The 23,672-nt window shown below is 42.3% G+C and overlaps 1 protein-coding gene across 1 annotated transcript in view; it reads left to right on the top strand.

Annotated features, from left to right (window-relative positions):
• Positions 1-23,672, top strand: part of LOC147684157 (alkaline phosphatase-like) — a 77,819-nt gene that overhangs the window by 31,210 nt on the left and 22,937 nt on the right. Inside the window, exon 2 of the mRNA XM_086944550.1 lies at positions 19,465-19,581. Within this exon, the coding sequence (XP_086800676.1) occupies positions 19,465-19,581 (117 nt within the window). The remainder of the gene's footprint in view (positions 1-19,464; positions 19,582-23,672) is intronic.

The raw sequence follows: 23,672 nt of genomic DNA, 5'->3' as shown, positions 1-23,672 counted from the left end.
TGCCGAGCAGCCAGTGTTCTACTCTGAAACCTCGTACATTGGCTCCCTGTCAATGTTGAGCCTTTCCAAGGATCCAGATTGAAGCTTGCCCCGCTGAAGACTCGCTGCCGACCAATTTTTTCTCCAGAAAACCTAAGTCAAAAGGTATACTTTCCACTAGGACAAAGCTGGTTCAATTTACTCTACTGGTGATTCATCGCAGTCAGCCTTAATGTTTGGCTTTGACCAGGTTTAAGTCAACAATCAACCTCTGGTGGAAAATTCCACTAGTTTACCAAGCGCACTCCTATATGTTTAAAGTATAACCAATGTGAACAATTGATAACCTATAATATTTCAATGTTATCACTCGAAGAGAAAATTCAAAGAAAGAAATTCTTTTTCAAAACGTAGCTTTATATAATCTTTTGCTTGAAAATCTTGTTCATTTCAACATATTCATTTTGAAATCAATACACAATCTGAACATTAACAAGTAAATGTCATCACATTATAAATTTGTTGTAATAACTCTGATGTTGAAAAACTTTTTGATGAAGGTGAAGACATAGTTGAGAAATAGGCCCAATGCATTTCGGGGGGTTCCCTTCTTCAGGGGCACTGTAAGAATGAGACAACGTATCAATAATCCGTGTTAACATTTCATTTGTTTGCAAAGAACTTCAACTAACATCTCATTAAATAATTTGCGAAGGCAGTTCATGAAAAACACTGAAGCTAGATATATGTGTTCTGGCATCTAATTTGAACAGTTGATTACATGATTGATATAAACATCGGACAATTGATCCAGGTCAAAAAATTGAACGAGAAAAGAGGTAAAAACTAAATTGGAGAAAACTTCTCTACCGCTATCAATGTGTCTTGCGTTACAGTGTTAATTTACAAAATTCAGGGCGCAACAAGGGATAAACTCGATGTTGATGGTAAGTGTGCCACCATACTGTGTATGTTGTAGGGGCAAAAATAGTAACGAAGGTACTCACATCTCAACTCCTCAATGTCATTTATCAGAATTCAAGTACTCCAACATGTAAAGTTGATAAATCTCAATCTCTCAGCTGAGAACGAAAACGACAAGATATATATGTATCACAACCTAGACATCAATTTGCTCAGAAGCCTGATGGGGAATCTATTCCTCTAAGTGTTCACTTACTTGATACTAAGTAGCTGTGACTGAAAGAAATAAGTCTAAGTGGAAAGACAATAATCACTCGTGCGTGAGCACCGAAGCCATCTGTGCTCGAGCACGTACCGGCACCTGCGGGGAATGCTTCTTGATATTTCACTATCTAAGATGCAAAAAAGCAAGGGTATATTAGAAAATTCCTGTCTTGCCAGCAAAATTGATATTCTCAAAAATTCATGACTCAGTAAAGGACTGGAAAATTACAACACCACACGTATCAACAACAGCGTTCTTGAATACTGTTTGAACTTAACCAATACAATAACACATCTTAATTGCATGCATTAACACTAGCCACTGCCCAAAATAAACTGAGCCACCTTCTTATGCTACTAAGAGAATCTGATCTCCACATATCTCGGTGACCAATGGAACTGCTCTTCCCTCTTTGCACACTAAATCTGTCAAACTTAAACACTGGCACTGTATCGAGTGCTGTAACCCCCTTTATGTATATAAGCTCACCAAAGTTGCGTTATCCTCTCCATTAAGAATCTGGGCTTCTTAGTTACTATCTGCAAAGAAAGCAAGTCTACTAGTAAAATTCTAAGATTACACGCGCTCTATGCCTATACTAGCTCAACCAGACATAGACTCACCTCTAACTGTTCAAAATGACGCCGTTGTGCTTCCAAACTCTACCACGAACTAAACTTCTGACAGCATGTTGCGGTGTTATATACCCACATTTGTTTGGTCGACAGTGAAACAGGACTGCTAGAGAATTTCTTTCTTTGAATTTTCTCTTCGAGTGATAACATTGAAATATTATAGGTTATCAATTGTTCACATTGGTTATACTTTTAACATATAGGAGTGCGCTTGGTAAACTAGTGGAATTTTCCACCAGAGGTTGATTGTTACTTTGGGCTGGCTGCCTTACAACCAAGCAGCACACAAACAGTGTACAAATATTATATGAACAGTATATTAGTATTACATTAGGGAGTGCGCAGATAAGAAAAACATTTATTCGGAATTTTGCCACATCTACTTACCCGCTGCACCCCGCACATTCTTTTGAAGATGTCTTTTGAAAGCATATCAAACCTAACTGACAATAGAGCAGATACAAGAACCTATACAGACACACAATTTCAGAGCATATATTCTCTTATTGAAGAAACACCTTTATTTGATGCGCAAGGCAGTTCTATACCTCAACAACTTAAACAATTGGAATTTATAGCTAAAAGAGCGTTGAGTCAACGATTACATGCTTCGACACTTATTCAGTACCACAAGGTACAAAGAATACCTCGAGGATTACGATTGCCAATTAAGCCGTTGCTATATAAATTCCAATATAACAAGAGATTCATGGAAAAGTGGCAGGCAGTACTAAATAAATGTTCATTGGACTTGATTCTGTTATTAATAGAAGAACTTTCTAAAACCATCAAGGAGCTAGAAGAAGAGATCAACATCATTAAATCGGATATGTCTAATCGTTGTGAGGCAGATTTTTGGAGACTCACGCTGGAGGATCTGAACTCAAAACTTGATTTTTATGGCAAGGAGATCCAAGAAAGGAAATTGCGAAAATTCAGGAGAGATACTATAGACTATAAATTAAATGAGGTTTACACCTGGGCAGAGGTGTACGCCAAAAGGCGTCCTTATCAAAAACCTGCCTCATCATCACAAGAATCTATAGTTTCGGACAATGACATGGATCCATCAAGACAACCACTAGCAGAGAGGCAAGGCCCTACAACATCGGGAACAGGAAATGAAGCTAGTGCAACCACAACCGTGACTACTCCTTTTTTAGAAAAGGTACAGGGAGGAGGGAGACCCCCAGACCTCCAAAAAAAACGAGGAGCCAAAGACAAGGAAAAGGAAACAAAGGAGAAGGAAAAAGAAGCCAAGGAACGCGAAGCGGAAGCGAGGAACTTGCGAAGCAAGGGGAAACCCTCGTGATCAACATCTCTTCTAGGCAACTAACTAGTGCCCAAGAAGTGGTACTCAATAAAGGGACATCTTTTGTACCAATCTACAACACAAACAAACTAGAACTTGAAGTATCAGTCTTTCGGTTTCTTCGCAACTTAAGACTTGAACATTTTTTCACTAATGTAGTACCAACAGGAGAAGTCCAATTACCTGAAGAAGAAAGTGAGGATTTGGAAATGAGACAGTTTAGACCTAAAAGTACGTTTATGTCCCCGGTGACACATAAAATTCTGGATACTTTTGAATCCCTGATTCGCCATGATCTCAACAAATTGAATTTGCACCCAAAAATGCGGCCTAACTTAAGAAAAGATGAACTGGACATCCTTCGAAGATTGAGTGCAGATGATCAAATCACGCTTCAAATGGCAGATAAAGGTGGTGCACTTGTTGTAATGGATACAAGTTTTTATGTGAAGAAGGTCAATGAGCATTTAGAAGACCAAAAGACTTACCTACCACTGGAAGAAGACCCAACTGTCACCTTCATGTCATTACTTAGTCAGATTTTGGATAAAGCTGAGGAAATGGAATGGATAACACCTGCATTACGGAAGTTTCTGACAGTACAATATCCAAGAAGACCAAAGCTCTACATGCTACCGAAAGTGCACAAATGCCTAAACAATCCACCTTTTCGACCAATAGTCTCAGGCTGTGATTCCATCTTCACACCACTAGGACAACTTATTGATCACTTTCTACAAAAATTTGTGCAAACTTGGCGCAGTTATGTGAAGGATACTACCCATTTTCTGAATCTGTTTCGGGATGTACAAGAAAATTACAATCAGGATTGGCTGATGTGCACAATAGATGTGACTTCACTATACACATCTATCCCTTTGAAAGATGGTGTAGAAGCAAGTGAATGGGCGCTGTCACAACTACCTGACTTGGAAGTTAACAAAATTTTCATTTTGGAACTACTGATATTCTGCCTCCAGCATAGTTACCTGACATGGCAAGACAAATTCTTCCTCCAAGTGAGTGGAACCTCAATGGGTTTTTCTGGCGCACCGGCTTACGCCAATACCTTTATGGCGCAGTTCGAGGATACACATATCTTTAAGCAGGAGATCTGGGCTAAGAATCTGGCTTTTTATATCAGATTCATAGATGATATATTTCTTGTATGGAAAAGTTCCCAAGATTCATTAGAAGAGCTGATTAATGAACTCAACCACAAGCATGAAAGAATCAAATTTACCTATGAGATCAGTCAACAACAGATTCACTACTTGGATGTTTTGATAACTCACAGAGCCAACAAATTAGAAACATCAGTGTATACAAAACCCACTGACAGAAACAATTTATTGTTATACTCAAGTTTCCATCCACCGTCATTGAAAAACAACCTACCGTACTCACAATTACTAAGAGTGAAGCGAATCATGTCTAATCCAGCAGATCTACAAGAAGCTCTAGAACTACAAACAGAGAAATTCAAACAAAGAGGCTACCCTGTGGAAGTTTTGAAGACTGCTTTGAATAAGACTGAAGCTAAACATCGTGAGGAGTTGCTCACCACTAAGTTGAAGCAGAAAAGTAATAGACATGTGTTCGTGTCTAAATATTCATCCAAATCCCAAGCAATTCAACATATCATTAAATCAAGATGGGAATTGCTGAAACAAGAGCCGGATTTCAAGGGGTTGTATGATGAAGAGCCCTTATTTGCGTACACAAGGAGCAAGAATCTAAAAGAAATTTTGACCACCACAGTTTCTGCAGATCAACCATTATTTAACGGAATGCGAAAGTGTTACAATTGTGTTCATTGTAACAATGTCATAACAGGGAATGTCATTCACCACCCACAATCTGGGAAAAGCATTTCATTAAGATATAATGGAGACTGTAACAGTATGAACGTCATTTATACTATCAGATGCCCATGTGGTCTTCTTTATGTAGGCAAAACTTCAAGAAAAATTAAGGTACGCATTTCTGAGCACAAAAGCACATTCAGAACGAAATCTACTAAATCTTTCTTTGCCACACATTGGTTAGAACACCAACACACCAATGCACAGCTCAGGTTTACAATCTTAGAAATAGTCACAGTGAAACCAGACAAAAACCACCCAACACAATTAGCTCAAAGGGAAGCTTGGTGGACAAAACATTTACAGACCATGGTGCCGAGTGGTCTTAATGACAGGATTGAACTACAGTGTTTTTTATAACTGCAATATACTTGAATTATGCCAATGACTGATATGATATTTGCAATGCCATTCGTTCTGTGTGTACAATACCTAGCATGTTGTTTACTTAGTTTTTTGTAACGGACTCTTACACAGGTCAAACAATAGTTATCAAGCTTTTCTTTGCAATTACAATTCTTGTAATTAGCGAATTTTCTCTTATTTTCTCTTTCTTTGTTCATTTCTCACCATAACTTTCTTGTTGGATCTTGCTTCTCAGCTTATGGAACTAACAAAAAACGATCTGAGCTGCAGTTTAGGGTTAACGTAATGAGATTTAAACGCTCACCACTTTGATATGAGAAATTTCTGTTCCTCATACTGTTTCCGCGAACCAACGTATCATAGCACATAGTTTAGTTGCAATGTATATTTAACCACTATGGGCACAAGTTAGCCGACGTTTTACCATTCCAAGATGGATGATGTTTTTCAGTCCTATTACTCTGTCCATGGCTCTTAGGTGGGATGGATGATGTTTTCTAGTCCTATTACTCTGTCCATGGCTCCAAGGTGGGAGGTCACGAGTATACAACTCTAGCAGTCCTGTTTCACTGTCGACCAAACAAATGTGGGTATATAACACCGCAACATGCTGTCAGAAGTTTAGTTCGTGGTAGAGTTTGGAAGCACAACGGCGTCATTTTGAACAGTTAGAGGTGAGTCTATGTCTGGTTGAGCTAGTATAGGCATAGAGCGCGTGTAATCTTAGAATTTTACTAGTAGACTTGCTTTCTTTGCAGATAGTAACTAAGAAGCCCAGATTCTTAATGGAGAGGATAACGCAACTTTGGTGAGCTTATATACATAAAGGGGGTTACAGCACTCGATACAGTGCCAGTGTTTAAGTTTGACAGATTTAGTGTGCAAAGAGGGAAGAGCAGTTCCATTGGTCACCGAGATATGTGGAGATCAGATTCTCTTAGTAGCATAAGAAGGTGGCTCAGTTTATTTTGGGCAGTGGCTAGTGTTAATGCATGCAATTAAGATGTGCTATTGTATTGGTTAAGTTCAAACAGTATTCAAGAACGCTGTTGTTGATACGTGTGGTGTTGTAATTTTCCAGTCCTTTACTGAGTCATGAATTTTTGAGAATATCAATTTTGCTGGCAAGACAGGAATTTTCTAATATACCCTTGCTTTTTTGCATCTTAGATAGTGAAATATCAAGAAGCATTCCCCGCAGGTGCCGGTACGTGCTCGAGCACAGATGGCTTCGGTGCTCACGCACGAGTGATTATTGTCTTTCCACTTAGACCTATTTCTTTCAGTCACAGCTACTTAGTATCAAGTAAGTGAACACTTAGAGGAATAGATTCCCCATCAGGCTTCTGAACAAATTGATGTCTAGGTTGTGATACATATATATCTTGTCGTTTTCGTTCTCAGCTGAGAGATTGAGATTTATCAACTTTACATGTTGGAGTACTTGAATTCTGATAAATGACATTGAGGAGTTGAGATGTGAGTACCTTCGTTACTATTTTTGCCCCAACAACATACACAGTATGGTGGCACACTTACCATCAACATCGAGTTTATCCCTTGTTGCGCCCTGAATTTTGTAAATTAACACTGTAACGCAAGACACATTGATAGCGGTAGAGAAGTTTTCTCCAATTTAGTTTTTACCTCTTTTCTCGTTCTATTTTTTGACCTGGATCAATTGTCCGATGTTTATATCAATCATGTAATCAACTGTTCAAATTAGATGCCAGAACACATATATCTAGCTTCAGTGTTTTTCATGAACTGCCTTCGCAAATTATTTAATGAGATGTTAGTTGAAGTTCTTTGCAAACAAATGAAATGTTAACACGGATTATTGATACGTTGTCTCATTCTTACAGTGCCCCTGAAGAAGGGAACCCCCCGAAATGCATTGGGCCTATTTCTCAACTATGTCTTCACCTTCATCAAAAAGTTTTTCAACATCAGAGTTATTACAACAAATTTATAATGTGATGACATTTACTTGTTAATTTTCAGATTGTGTATTGATTTCAAAATGAATATGTTGAAATGAACAAGATTTTCAAGCAAAAGATTATATAAAGCTACGTTTTGAAAAAGAATTTCTTTCTTTGAATTTTCTCTTCGAGTGATAACATTGAAATATTATAGGTTATCAATTGTTCACATTGGTTATACTTTAAACATATAGGAGTGCGCTTGGTAAACTAGTGGAATTTTCCACCAGAGGTTGATTGTTACTTTGGGCTGGCTGCCTTACAACCAAGCAGCACACAAACAGTGTACAAATATTATATGAACAGTATATTAGTATTACATTAGGGAGTGCGCAGATAAGAAAAACATTTATTCTGAATTTGACCAGGTTTAGCCACGACCAGATACCCACGATGGTGACTCTGGTTTTTGGCACTATTTTTAACTCAAACTTTAAAAATTCCCATCTCTGGTTCTAGTTTATAGTAGTTGTGTCATTTGGAGGGGCATTTCATTTATTAAAATAATCTTTATTTTTTTTTATTTGTTTGGGTTTTTTCTTGTGTTGAGTTTTCACTTTATTACTGTTTGAGTACTGCATACACACTTTGAACATTGCCTCCAAGTTAAGCCTGCCTGGTTTACAAAGGGTTTGAGCACAGCTTTATGTAGTGACTTTTGTGATTCAAGCTCACAAGGATTGTTATAATTATTTAAAGTGGGTTATTACCCCCTCAACTAATACTCCAATTTCTTGCAGTTGAGCACAGAGTTGTTTCTGTATTCAGTGATCAGTTTAGATGCCAGTGCTGACACCAAGAATGTTTGAGAGGTTTACCATTCTGGATGCTGAACTGAAACACCTCAGCTATAAATGAGACTCTAAACCTCAGTCATTTGTGCCTGAAGTGCCCACCATGAGTAGACCTGAATTTTTCATATAATTGCAGCTCGGGTGATGGTGTTCACGTCCAGAACCACCTTGCTCCATTGATGACTCCCATATCATCTGTGATGAACTTAGGGTATCTTTCAAATGTATTATCCTGATTGGGCAGACACATGTCCACACAAATTCTCACCTTGCCCTGTGTTTGGCCAAATACAATTGTCTACAATGGGGGAGAGCCAGAGCATTGGTCCCTTCACTTTTCTGAAGATTCCCATGTCTTCTATATTTTGAAGTAGTGTGTGCAATGTCTCTGGTCTACTGGTTTCACCTGTCGATACAATGTTAATGTTAAATGTTAATGTTAAAAATGTCTTGTAGAGCGCAAGTACACCGTGTGGTTTCATGGCGCTATAGGAAAAGAAAGCATAAGTCGTTACCCAGGAGAACTTCAGTTGTAGGCTTGCTCAAACAACCAGGTTTTAAGGGATCTTCTGAATTTCATGAGATATGAGCAGGCGCTGATCTCCAAGGGGAAGGAGTTCCAAAGTCTGGGGGCGAGAACAGCAAATCTGCAACCTCCAAGGCGCTTCTGCCTAAATGAGGGGGTGTGGAGGAGTGAGAGGTGGGCTGAGCGCAAGTTGTAAGAGGGGATGTGCCTGAGTATCAAGTTATTGATACATTTTGGGCTTTTGCCGTGCAGCGATTTAAAGATCAGTCATCCGGTTTTAAAGATACAGCGATGGGGAGCCTGTATAGTTTCCTTAATAGAGGAGTGGCTGGTTGCAATGGTTCACCTTTTGTGATTCCCTAGAATGATTGGCAGTAAGTTTGTTTGTCTTTTACTGCTGACTGTGAATATATCAATTTCAGCTCTTTTAGGATGCCACCACTTTGGAGGAATCTGGTGCCAGGTTTTATGAGGGTAGTGCTACATATGTCTCTAACGGGCCATGTGCAATCTTTTGGATGGAAAGATTTATCAGCTGATGGTCTGCATGGAGATACATGTGCATTTTTATGGGTTGTAGTTTAGGACGATATTGAATTGTTCAACTACCATTAAACTGATTATAATTAACTACAGTTAAACTGATTATAATTAACTACCATTAAACGGATTATGGTAAAGGCGTCAATGAGTGAGACTACTTCAGCCATGCACATCTGTTGGCTACAGAGAGGAGTATTTTCCACCAACCTTGACTCTACTGACCCTTTCCCGCCGTATGATCCCCGCCCTTTTAACTGTGTTGGACTTCTTCCACATATACTTTTCTATCTTGTAACTCTATGGTTTACTTGAGGGTGTGCAAGGAGCAAACTCCGCATGTTCCCTACCAACAAAGCGGAGTTGGCTATACAGTCGTGAAAACCACCCTCGCCAGACGGCTAATCAAGGTCAATTTTTTGACGTTGTCCCATTACCATCCTCCTTCTAAATGCCTTCATTAGTCTTGTCTGCCAAACATTTCACACCAGAGCATTAGTTGACGATGAGATGTGGGAGCGGAATTGTGGAAACTTGGAGCCCTCTTGGGCAGTGGCGTGACAAAATTTGAGCAGGCACCCCTGCAAGGTACATGGTGGGCCCCCACTCTGGATTTAATCAGGAGCTCTCGGGCCAGTGTACTGTGCTGAGGGCCCCCCCCCCCCGCCCTGCAGGGGCTGCGGGGGCCTGTGTTACGCCAGTGCTCTTGGGCCGTCCAACTCTTGTGGCACATTCTTGAATATCTGGCAGCTGGGACTTATGCGCAGCGTTGAATGTAAGTACCATTGAGACGTTCTGCCAGTGTTACAATCAGGTTTGCTTGTATTCAGTATAACTTAATCACAAGTTGTTGGATGGGTGGCTAGCTAGGTGGCTGGATTGCTGCGGCAGAAACCAGACACCCGCAATGGGCTCAATCCACTGTTAACCCTATTAGCTTTGTCAATCCCATCTACTAAGATCTGGCTGGGTCTGAGTGCTCTAAGCTGGTGGCTAGCCCCTGGAGCACCCACCAGTCCGGTGGTTCCCACCTAGCCTAGCACTGGAGGTGCGTTCAGATGATGACCATGTGCCTCCATCTTTAAAGGGATGCTCTAATTCAGTGATATTTAAGTACGGCCCGAGGGCCGCAGGCGGCCCTCCTAACCTTTAGATGCAGCCCCTGGTTAAAAGCAGCACTGGGGGTGTTGTTTACTTGAATCAGCACTAACGTCAAAAAGATGTTAAATGAACGGGCACGTATTTATTTAAAGGTTAATTGAAGTCAAAGTAAGAAAGTAATGAGGGGGTTCTGCGCCACTTTTAAACACATCTTGCTGCAAAAGTGTAAACATATGATAAATTATCTTTAGAAATCAAAAGCTGTATTAAATCAACATCCAGAACCGTTTCACCATAGTACATAAGATTACCAGTGCAAACACGTTTTTTTTAAGTGATAATGTCGAATACGAATTTAGAAATATTCATTCAAACCCCCCTCCCCAATGAAAATAATGAACTAGGAGGCAAGTCAGTTGTTGGGGCACTCTGGGTGGCCTGGGTTACTATTGTACATTTAAAATATAGTTTATTAAATCAAACACCGGACAAGGTTTTTACATCTCACATCCTAAAGTCATGTATTTCAAGGTCCTCTTATATGTAATAATAAAGAAAAAAGAGGGAAATTGAAATAAAAGAATTGGCTAAGATCACACTGCTTGGTTCAGTGGGAAGACTGGGATTAATTCCAGATTTCTGGTTTCACATAGTGCAATCCAGCCACTAGATGTAAGTATTTAGCTTCCCCTACACCCACCTGACTGCCAAGTCCTGATCGCCACCCTGCCTGCATCTATGCGGCCCTCGGTCACATCACAAACCAAACTTTTTGGCCTCTGGGAAAATGTTTGCGAGTACCCATGCTCTAATTGGTATATCCCTGTGCTCAACTAATGAAGGTGTCTTGTATGCATGGAATGAGCAATCCACAAAGTAGTGTCAAATTTCACAGTCCCAGGGGTCTTTCGTCCACTGTGACAAGTACCATGTCTGTGTACTGGGCACTGTTCATACAGTTTTGTGATTACTTTCAGAGCCAGCCACTCGGATCCTGTAATAAGCTCATGAGTAAGGCTCCTTGTTTTCCGTTTTTTACAGATTTTTACAGATAAATACAGACAGAAAACAATGTGTTTTCTGTCTGCATTTATCTTTGAAAGTGGATAAATACAGAAAATTGTGCTCCTTTTAAGTGACTCTCCGTGCTTTCTTTCATGAATTATAGGCGAGCAGCTGAGCAGATGGACAGTATGGGAAATAAAAACAGGATGAAAGGTCTTTAAATAACTGAATATATTAACATATATTTAAGGTATAGTGCTAATATCTACCAGTGTATGTATTGTGTAATATTTGGCAGCTTAAGTAGCTAAAACATGACAGACATCAAAGTATGAGTGCACTACTATCAGTTAAATAGATACGGAAATGTATGGTTTTACAACTTTATTGTACGAAACACAAAATAAATATGGATAAATACAGATAAAATGGCCCAAAAATAAATATGGATAAATACAGACGGAAATGGCCTAAAAATAAATACCATAAAACCGGGAGCCCTACTCATGAGATGAGGCGACTGCAGCTTTGCAACCAGTTCACCACTCTGGCTCGATATGTTTACACAGGGCTTTAAGTGGGCGGGGTCCTGCCGGTGCTCAGCACCTACAGTACTGAAAAAACAGGTGCTGGGACGGGGCCCTATCATGCTCTCCATTGTTGCCCTCGGGGTGAAAAAAAATCTTAACTCTGCAGCAGCGCCACTGCCTTTGACATAAATTTAAAGAGACTTGTTATAGTTCTTTCACAGTCGCATCAGTTCAGAGCTAAAGCATTTTCAATATTAAATACAACAAAGCCGTAGTTGTTGCTTATTTATCTTATGTATCTAACAACCATTGACAAAGCCAATAGGCCTGGCTTGTTGCAGTGGTATTGTTACTTGCATTATATATCTTGATGCAATGACAGAAGAAATACCAGTCTGAAGCCACCCTATGCAAAGCACAGACGTTTAGCTTGGATGTTTTTAAGCCACGCCCTTAATTAAATTGGCCACGCCCCTTTGTTGGAGAACCCTCAGATGTGTCATCCCACTTAAAGCCCTGGGTTTACATCATTTTGGAGTTAATAGCCCTGACATGATTGGGCCAGTGTTAAACACATTTTCAGAGCTAATAGGCAGCTAGAAAACGTCTTTCAAGATTATGAAACGAGTCCGCATCCTTCCGCTGCGGATGGTTCTGCGGGACTGGCAGCCATTACTAAACAGCCCTTGACAGCCGTGCCCGCGCCCTGCCAGCCCAATACACCACAATTTAAAATGAAATGAGAAGCGATAGGAAACTCATAGTGCCAATATCAGGCCACTCGCCAGCCCGCTCGCAGCAACATGCATGTCGCAGAAATAAGTAGACAAGACAACTTTTTGTTGGAGAAAAGTAGCTGCAGGTTTATTAGCATAAACACATGCCAACAAGGTGGGTTATCTTACAGACGATTCAAAGGCAAGCCGCCCCTCGCAGCCTACCACCTGATGGGCCAATTTGCAACGTGGCCTTAGCCAATCGTTGCTTAGTGGTTGTGGTGAGGAGATAGCCCCTCCCATTTCCGGTGAACCATTGGTCCACCCTCTTGCTCACGCCCCCCCTACGAGGGGCAGAGCGTTCAAGCGACACACCGGGGAAATGCCCAGTGGAAAAAAATGGTTCCTGTGGATAAAGTAGTTAATAATAAATGAACGTGAGCACAATGGCAGTAAAACAGGGGCTCAGATGTATGTCCAAAGGAGAATAAAACCATATACCACTCAATGTTTGGTAATTGCAATGGTTATTTATATATATGACCTTCACTTTAGGTACAAAAACAGTGCAAAGTGTCCCCAGTGAACATGGAACCTATTAAAATAGTGACATGTTGTGAAATAGACAATTGGTTTCCAACAATAGGAAAGTCGACCATCAAGAACAATGAACAGAGAACACAGCTTCCTTATTTAATCATAGGGGCTGATGATTGGTTTGCTTTGTTATGTCGACGCGTTTCGACCCCCTTTACAGTAAGGGGTCTCTTCAGGAACTAATAATGTAGGGACATCTAAAACCTTTTTTTTAAATGATTGCATCAGTGTGGGGGCCAAAATAACTACAAGGCTATATGGACGGGTCAAGGAAACAGGCTGTACCTGCGAGGAAACCACCTCTGTCAGAGTGACATCTGTGCATTTATGCTGTGTTCACACCTTACAGTGTGATCACGAAGGTGGTAGTGGGTATATTGCATCACAAGCGCCATGCTTCTCAGGGCCCGATTTCCTTCAGCAATATATATTAATGAATGAATGAATGGAAGGATTTCTAAAGCTCACACCTGCTCCGAAGAGTATCCTGGCACTACAGGGAAAATAGGAGTCAGAAAAAGAAAATTAAATGAAAACTAACTAGTGTGTGAAAAGTCAGGTCTTAGCCCCTTTGCTGCCGGGCTGATTTCCCCACTGTGCTGGGGAGCGGGGGTCGCGCAGAGCGCCCCGGTGCTCATGACGAGCTTAGCTCGTCATGTGCCATGGTTCTCATGTGCTCATGATGAGCTCAGCTCGTCACGACCACACCCGTTCTAATAGAACGTTCAGTGGAGGAGTGTGGCTCACTGATTAGAGCGGCAGACCCTGATGCAGAGGTCTGGCCCGGGACCAGGGTTCAATTGCCGACGCGGCAGGGTCCTGAGCCCAAAAATGTCCACGGACTCGATAATTCTCGCCTCGGTGCCTACTCTAATCATGGGGTCCCACGCTGCAACTCTGGGCAATAGCTTGCTTAATCTCCACTACGGCGGCCCACCCGCTGCAGGATGCCTGGCTTTCACCTTGGGGATGCTCAGTAAGGGTTATCTCACAGGGAAAAAGCCAGGACGGGTTCCCAAGGCAAGCGCCTTGATGCCTTCGGGTGATACGTGCGCTATATAAGTCGCAATACATACATACATACATTCAGCACAGCGGGGGAATTAGCCCCGCGTGCGAGCGTTCTAAGGGCTGTGACGATCTGAGCTCGTCATGAGCACACGGGAACCATGGCTGAGGGGTTAAATGATATTGATTGCAAGTGCAAGGAGCCTTCCAACTTCATTAACAATGTGTCACCTTGTGTGGCCTGACCACTAGATGTCTCCACACAAGGTTTTCTCTTCCCCTATGGTAAATCTTTTAATACTTAGAAACACTTGCTGGTTATGGCACCCATCTTAAACAGACTATGTATTCGTAGGCCCTGTTTTAAGTTATGCCCCATTATTCATTTTTCTATTTTTCACTTGTAAATACGACGGGCCAGGCCGAAACGGATGTTGAACAACTGCCCAAGCTAAAATAAGTACAACATAGTGAAAGTCATGTAATATGCCTTTGGGTATTTTAGCAAAATTACACGTAATTACACCAAATGCATCCTTCATTTAGCCCATTAATATAGCGCAAAATGTGTCCTTGAATCAATTTTTGATGCAAGAAGGCATTTCACCCGACAAAAGTGCTAAAAAAAGCACCACAAACACCCGCTCACGTTCTATTGTTACTGCAAATGGTGAGTAATTATGCAAAGTTGCATACTTTTTGGAAATTTTGCTTAATACGAGTAACAAGAAATTAATGAAATCACATGAATGATGCCAGCATTATCATAATTTTGTCAAGGCCTACTACAACATGGATAATTATATAATACAGGGAAGAAGGTACAGACTGCACAACTTAAACATTGAATATGAAGATATCATTTGCAAGGAGTGTAAAAAAGTGTAAATTCAAATGACATTGTGCGCTAGTGTAGAGGTCAGTGATGTAATATAGGAGAGAGTGTAGGCAGCAGTGCTTAATTTGAACCAGTGGTTTCCCATGCTGGCGTTTAATTGTCAACGCTGGTACTTATTAAAAGCAGCCACATGATGGTGCTGTTCATCTAATATACGGATGAGCATAGCAACAGTTGTTTATTAACGAAATAAACATAAAAAATGACGAATTCCTTCCACCCAAGCGATTTTTAAACCTTAAGTGCCTGGAATAATCTGAATTGTTACACTTGTTGGAGTGTGATGTTTGTAGTTGTGTTGGTGCGGTCATTGGCATCGCTGGCAGGGGCAATGCGTGCTTCAAGCTGCATTTGCCTCCTGATGCGGTCCCTGGCATTTCTTTTCACAAATTAAACACTGTTAAGGCCTGCAGAGAAGATATGAGAGTATTATTGAGAAAGGACAAGTCACCGGGTACAACCAGAATGACCCCCTCATTCCAGGCCATTATGGACACACTCTCTTCAGAACTGGACTTTTCACCCGAATCCTTGTTTTACGAGTGTTCGAGACCGAGAAAGCATTAGCGGATAGCTGATCACAGAAAAGTCCTGAACTGGAAGCTGTCTGTAATAACCTGGAAGGAGCTAGTAACTTTAGGTACATCTGATTCTAGTAGGTGTCCTTAGAACACCAGCAGACGCGCCATCGGCCAGGTAAATTGAAATTGTGGTGGGAGGAACAAAGGCCCAACTAGGACATTTTATGAAATCACACGAACAGGTATGTAGGTGGATGGGGGCATGAGAGCAGGTGCAGGGTGCATCCATGCAAGGCTTTTATTCAATATCTGGAAATATCATGTTAAAAGTTTGTACCTCTGCCAAATCACTTCTAGGTGTGCATAACTTCCTAAGACTCGAGGGTTTAATACTGCTTGCGGTGGAGTAAATGATATAGTGTCATTAATTACCTTCACAGATATAATGTGCTTACCAAAATGTTTTTTTCTTTGGCTGTGGCCCAGTCCACAATTTGCAAAAGAACTAAAGTTTTCATATGACATTTTACATGGCACACATATACACAATGAATTGTCTTATGGTGATTTAAAGAATGGGTGCAATTCTTACATTGTTGATTGTTACAACAGCATGGTAGGCCTTTCGGCCTTTGAAGGATGAAATACTGTGCTATACCCCTGCCTCTACATATTACGTCATCGTCTTTGTCACATGCACAGAGTTAAGTATCAGGCACCCTCTGCAGGCATTCGGTTTGTCTGAAGATCCTCGTGTTTTCTAGCTTTTAATATCCGGGTAGAAGTCTCGTTTTCAGTCTTTGGGCGCCATCTAGTGACCGAAGTAGTTTACAGCATAACAGGCCTTTTGTTGACAATGATGCTTTTCACTACCCTACAGCAGTCAAGTCAATGAATAGAAGTCATTATATTTATTTATTTTGTGGTATACTTAAATCGATGTCCACATTTCAGGAAGCAACAGAAAAGTGCACAGAGAGCTCCAAACATGCAACAAACTGTTATCTAAAATAATGACTAATGTGTGTGTGTTTTTTAAATTGTTTTTCCTCGGTTTACACAGCATGAACTTGCCCCAGTGGCACTAAAGTGCTTCACATGAGCACCAGATTACATTACAAAAGGCCAGATTCATTTTTTAAATATCTTGTTGGCGCTTGAAGATTATGGACAAACACTGTTTGTTCCTACTTTTTCATCTAAATTAAAAGTACAGTTCAAAGACACCTGGGGCTTGTTTGTGCTCAAAGTCTTTTATTATTTATATGTGCACAGCTTTTAAATCTCATGGGTTGGGAACTTGGGGGTTGGAGTCAGGGGAAAAGCCTTGAAGGTACACATTCTTTGACACTCATACTGGTTTCGAGGGGTGCGGATGGTAGTCATGTAAACTCAGCCCAATAACAACGCCATGGGGTAGTAGGAAATAGTTGTCCTGTCCTAAAATGTTATAAGTTTGCTTGGTTCCCCCCTCAGTGCGTCCCCAAAAGCTAAACTCCATCACATCAGACAAACCCAAAAATATTTTTATTACACATTGATATTTCCTGATTGATTATTGTTATTTCACAAACAGAGGTGGTTTCCAATCCCTTCTTACACAAAGATGATGCCATACCCATGAATTATGATGCTGTGCCCCTGAATTATTTTTCATAACACATAGTAATTATCGTGTTTCACTGAGACACACATTTCTTTCAAGAGTGAGAATAGATAATGGTCACCAGTTTCTGACTATAAAAATGCTTTTAAGTAAACAAAAGATAAAAAATCAAAGAAAATATAAAAGGTTGCTCATTGCCCTTTGATTTAATTATATTTTACCCATGACATTTTAAAACCTAAATAACCTGTGTGAAATGATTGACTCATTGTTAGCTGAGCACTGCAGAGAGTAGCTGTAAATAATCCCAATTTTCACACTTAAATGTCCTTAGCAAGACAGAATTAGGGTCCTTTAAAGGGCATCTCAGCTGCTGATGCATTTACAAACCTGGTAGCCATTGGCCTTGTGGTTTATAATGCCACCAAAACCCATTAAAGGTATTATTGGAGCATAATACACAAGTGCCATTATGTTTCCTAATATGTCTAAATTGGGAGACACACCTTCCATCAACCCATCCAGTGTTGCGGCAAACCTGCCCCATCCACCCGGAAAGAGATTCCTTCTTGTACCAGTCTCTGAATGGGTACATGCGCAAAACACACCAAACAAGAAGTCAGCTGACACACACGGAAACAAACAGAGTTTTAGACATGCAAGTGCTCTACCGCTTATTCATATGTCGGGTATGATCAATGTTTCAGAAGAATCCACAAGCAGCGAACTTAAACAACTTATTCAAAGACAAGTGTTCTGTATTTCAACCTCACTCTGGCCCACTCCAGCCAGCATAGCTCCTCATCGGTGAGGCTTGATTTAGGCTCTGTTCAGGGCCACCCGGCACCTGGATACCCTCACGGGTGATGAGCAGAACTTTACAAATCCACATTGATTGATTGACCCAAAGTCAGATACTGCAGTCTCGATTCACAAACCTGCGCCACTAAGAGCATTCCGGCGCGCACATGCAGGATTGCGAATTTTGCCTATTCCCATAACGCAGTCGTGGTACAGTTGGAAATCTGAGCGAGTTGCAGCTAGGGTTGGGCTGACCAAAAAACGCGATACGTGGAGTTCTACAAGCAGCAGAGTGCTTTAGGTCACGCTGTTCGTGCTGATTTTAAGCACCAGGTGTTTGTCCCACACTGAAAAATCAGAGCCAACAGCACCATGCGCAGTGCAAGAGGACGCTGCTGCTTTCTGTCACTCGAGTATAAGTTCTACTCGAGCGGCAGCTTCCTCAATGCGAACGGACGGTTTCTCAACGCGAGCGGTAGCGGCCATCCGGGACCGCCTGCATTGAGAAATCTCACCGGAATGCAGATTTTTAGAACTCATCGCAGAGTGGGGAAAACTCTGCAAGCGGATTGGAATTTCATGCCCAGGCCTAGTCACGGCATAACAGATGCACCACTGAGTGAGTCATGGGTTTGCTTTTTTAAATGTTGCTATTTCTCAGGTTCAGAAGTTTACAATTACTCACTGAAGTCTCGCTCCTGAATATCGACCCTAGGATATTGTGGTACTCTCATATTGAGGGTAAAATACCAAGGGACAAAATCTCAAAAGGTAAGTGCACAAAGCGAAGTACGGATATACTAACCCTAACTTCGCATCTATGTACCTTGAAGAGACAAATTTACATGTTTGCTGGGATACAATCTTCCACTCTTTCAGTGGTGGAAAAGATTTGGAGAGAAGTTTGTGAGTTTATAGGTGATCACAAACTCTCAAGGCATGGTGCCTTGACCTTACACTCCCCCCACCTTCTATCCCCTGGGTGGGGTTTACAGCTGCAGAATGTATTCAGCTGTGGTACACAATGATGCAATAGGAAATGTATTGATTCCTCAAAGGTTTTTTTCTGTGGATACCTGTCACACGTAAATTAGGACATTATCGCCCATGGAACTATGCTTATGGCTGAAAATGGTTTTGTGAATTGCGCCTTCAGCCCCAACTGCAACCATGATTCCAGTGCACGCGAGAACCACGATTGGAGAGATGAGAGGTAGTTCACTTATTGTTCCCTGAAGATAAGTATGTTATTGCCTGTCCTCTGATTGGTCCATTATTTTTTCAGAATATTCAACATGACATTCTGTTTCAGTTTAAAAGACGATGTCTCCAATTTTATCAAGTTTGTTTAGATGCAGAGTATCACTATATGAACATATCTAACAGTCTGTGCCTTTCATTAAAGTGGTGCCAGATGGGCCATGCCTTTTAAACCTACGACTCCTGTGTGACGTCAGGGCAGATGTTCACGGATGCTTCCTTTTTTGCAGATTACGAGAAGGAGCCCGCCTACTGGAACAGGAAGGCCAAGGAGACTCTGACCTCTGCCCTCAACCTCATACCCCGGATGCACAAGGCCAAGAATGCAATTCTCTTTCTGGGGGATGGTAAGTACGGGCGCGAGTTAGTGGGGGAGGGGTGCGTACTAGTCGAAAACAGCCTGGAAACGTAATTCTTTATCTGGAAATGTGTTGCATGAAAAAGATAACATTTTCAATAAAAGTGATAAAAAAACTCTACTACATTTTAAATGCAATGGCCCAGTTTTGAAAGTTGTTTTGCTGTAAGTGCAACTTACTCCCAGAAATTCAGAGGAAATTCGTACATGTATCAGCAGTAGGTAACTTACTGTTGTCAAACTCAATTTTCTGATTCCTCTCTTACTCTACATATGTGCAGGAACGTGTGGTCTATGTGTTCATGGATACTTTGTTATAGCATGCATACACCATGCAAAGGTCGAACCTATTTGGCCTTATCGATGCTTGTTTTAAAAGAAGACGCATGTGGACATCTGTGAAATCGAAGCATCGTGCTGAAAGAGTTTACAGTTGAAAATAAAAAACGTAAAGCGCTTTGCTTTCAACATCTGTTTAAATAGGTACCCAGTTACAGTCGTCTTTTACTCGTCGCCAGAATGCATCCCAAACTTTGTAGATCGTTCTTTCAACCTATCGCGTTCATTTAATCACACATTCAAGTTAGGTCCAGTCCTCAAATGTAGATACTATTTCTCAAGTTTATTTTCACAGATATAAGAGTCTGATTTTCTGAAATGGCTAGCTGCTCTTATTTCAAATTTGAAAAAGGATGAGAACTATAAATAAATGTTCAAAAAAGCTTATTGTTTGAAGTATTCTAGTTGATTTATCAAGCTAGACAGCAGCCACGCACACCCTGGTCATAACACGACTTGACCATTACACCAGTGTGTACACTTGCCTGCGTTCCTAAACCCCAAGGATGCTATAGAGAAGCCAAACTGTGCTGTAAACCTCATCTGTGGTGTGTAGGGCTCAGATCACATCACCTCCACAGTGAAGTCCTTAATCTGGTTATCGATGAAACAAAGCATAAAATCTGAGATGGTGGGTCTCACTCACAAAGCACTTTATAAGCTTGCACCTGGATACCTCCAACTGACCAGATGCCGAACGCCAGCTTCTCAAAACCTCTTGGCACCTGCTAGCAGCATCACAAATATTTGGAGTGCTGATTTACCTAATGGCCCCAGGCACCTAGGAGCTTCAGTGGCTCCAAGCACCCAAGAACATCAATGGATCCCGGCACCTAGGAGCATCTTTGGCTCCCGGCACCTAGGAGCATCAATGGCTCCAGGCACCTAGGAACATCAATGGCTCCAGGCACCTAGGAGCATCAATGGCTCCAGGCACCTAGGAGCATCAATGTCTCTATGCATCTAGGAGCATCAATGGCCCCAGGCACCTGGGAGCATCAATGGCCCCAGGCACCTGGGAGCATCAATGGCCCCAGGCACCTGGGAGCATCACTGGCTCCAGGCACCTAGGTGCATCAATGGCTCTATGCATCTAGGAGCATCAATGGCTCTATGCATCTAGGCGCATCAATGGCTCCAGGCACCTAGGAGCATCAATGGCTCCAGGCACCTAGGAGCATCAATGGCTCCAGGCACCTAGGAGCATCAATGGCTCCAGGCACATAGGAGCATCACTGGCTCCAGGCACAGAGGAGCATCAATGGCTCCTGGCACCTAGAGCATCAATGATTCCCGGTACCAGGAGCATCAATGGCTCCTGGCACCTAGAGCATCAATGATTCCCGGTACCTAGGAGCATCACTGGCTCCAGGCACCTGGGAGCATCACTGGCTCCAGGCACCTGGGAGTATCAATGGCTCCGGTCACCTGGGAGCATCAATGGCGCCGGGCACCTGGGAGCATCAATGGCGCCGGGCACCTGGGAGCATCAATGGCTCCAGGCACCTACGAGCATCAATGGCTCCAAGCACCTAGGAGCATCAATGGCTCCGGGCACCTAGGAGCATCAATGGCTCCGGGCACCTAGGAGCATCAATGGCTCCAGGCACCTAGGAGCATCACTAGTCCCAGGCACATAGGAGCATCAATAGCTCCAGTCAGTACTGAAGAATTAAGTGGCCCACTGCTCAGCCTTTGCTTCCCTCCATTTCTTTGTTGCCTTGTGCTCCCCAAACACGATTAGTAGGTTACAAAATAAGGATTAAAAAAATATATTTTTCACACCAGTAAATAAACTGAAACATTAGAAATAACAAACTTGTGAAATATGGCACAGTTTGATACTTTCCACTGTGTTTTTTTTTTCTTCAGTCTTGTTCGGTGTTCGGGAGGAGGTTTGTGAATGGGTCGTAACCCCTGTCAAGTAAAGGAATCGCGCCACACAATGTAGGGCTGTGGGGACCCCCTGCACTAGGTGTGATATGGGGTCACCAGAAACAGTTGAAAACGGTCATTAAAAAAATCATCCCTGGGTTATTTGCAGAACTTAAAATGTTGCTCAAAGACTTATATGTTCCTGATCTGTCTGGGCTGAATCAGCCCTGTGATTGCGCGGGCGAGCCTCGGGGCGCAGTTGTGACGAGGCAGCTGGTGAGCTGGCGCAGAAGACACACTGGCCATCCAGAAGGGCGAACAGAAGAGACACCCAGATTGGGGTGCCTGTGACCACACACAGGGGCCCTACTGAAGCAGTTGAGGATCACAGCTTTGGAGAGGGATGGTACTGGACCCATGCACCAGAAATGAGCTGATCACGGCCTTAGGCACCAAAGGAGAAGCTCAACAGATGAGGGCCTCGTTACTGCAAGATTGATTAGAAAATGTAATTACCGGAGCCTGGGAGGATTAGATCTTGTTGCCCAATTCGACCCCACCATCCTTCCCACACCGCTGCGGTGCAGAGTCGTGGGCTTCCCTCTGCCACTGCAGAGAATTATATCTGGTAGAGAAGAGAATTGGGAAGATAGACCCCAAACAGTGCAAGATTGCTTTTGATAGATAACCGGCCCCTGAGCGGAGGCCGTTCTCACCTGAGACGACGGCTGGGGGAGACAAGTCCAAAGAGAGGTGATAAGCTCTCCAGCAGACTTTCAAGGCTAGTTTGGCATCCATAGACTGCAAAATTAACTCTGTCCCCTTCCACCTTGACTGAATGTCTGAATATCTGGATGGCCACAATGAAAGGATAGATGGGGCCGAGAGGGATTCGTCTGTGGCGCTGTAGTGACATGCATAGAAACAGTATTTGTGGCTTAAAAAAAGTGTGTGGTAATTGTATTTCGTGGTAAAGATTTCGAGATAAAGTCTGTTTTCTGACTCAGGCCTTCGGTCAGCAAAAAAATGCTCCAATTCCCAGAGGAGCAGTGGGATCCCTCTTACCGCAGATGGAACGAGGTGGTCTTGAGGCTATAAGCGATACACCGAGGCAGGCCTGGGAAGCTGCCTTAGGGGTGTCCATCACGGAGAGAAGTTGGACTTCATGCCGCCAACAGACGAGAAAGGTGTCCATAAACCACAGAGATAGGCTGCTCCATTACAAATTCCGGTGCAGGGCATGCCACACCCATACATGCCAACAGACGCGATTCAGGCAGGAGACTCACACTTTTTAAAGCCTAAAGTGTCTTTATTTTAGCTTTCACCCGGTTACCATTCACTGCCTTCCAAAGCACTTTAATGGAGAAAATAGAGTCCCCCCCCCCCCCCGACTTATTTTTCAAATTCCCGCTCTTTGTAGAGTCGAAATGTTGGCATGTCTGACCACACCCCAATTAAACAATACAAAATGTATCCGCATAGCGCACACTGATGCATAAGATGCAACCCTGAACAATTTGACGTGGCACGCATGACGTGGTTCTGTACCCCAAGCACATATCATCAAAAATGACTGCCATGACTGCCCCGCTGGAATATGTTTGGCTTAATCCAGCAACTGCTAGAAAATTCACAGCGAGATCCTTTCCTCTAGCTAAACGGCAAATAGCGATGGATTGTCGCGGCGACGCGATACCCACAATAACCAACTGTTTGCATGGCGTGGCAGTTCACAACAAAAGAGCGCAGGTCTTTGCAGTGCTGCAGCCTCTCACCTTCAGGCCTAAAAACATTTGGCACCGACTGCGTATGTTTCTAGATAGAACAGATGCCCCACAAGACGTCAACATGACATCAGACGCA

This window comes from Lissotriton vulgaris, chromosome 11, assembly GCF_964263255.1.
Source record: "Lissotriton vulgaris chromosome 11, aLisVul1.2, whole genome shotgun sequence".
Lineage (NCBI taxonomy): Eukaryota > Metazoa > Chordata > Amphibia > Caudata > Salamandridae > Lissotriton > Lissotriton vulgaris.
This window is presented reverse-complemented; position numbering and strand designations above follow the sequence as displayed.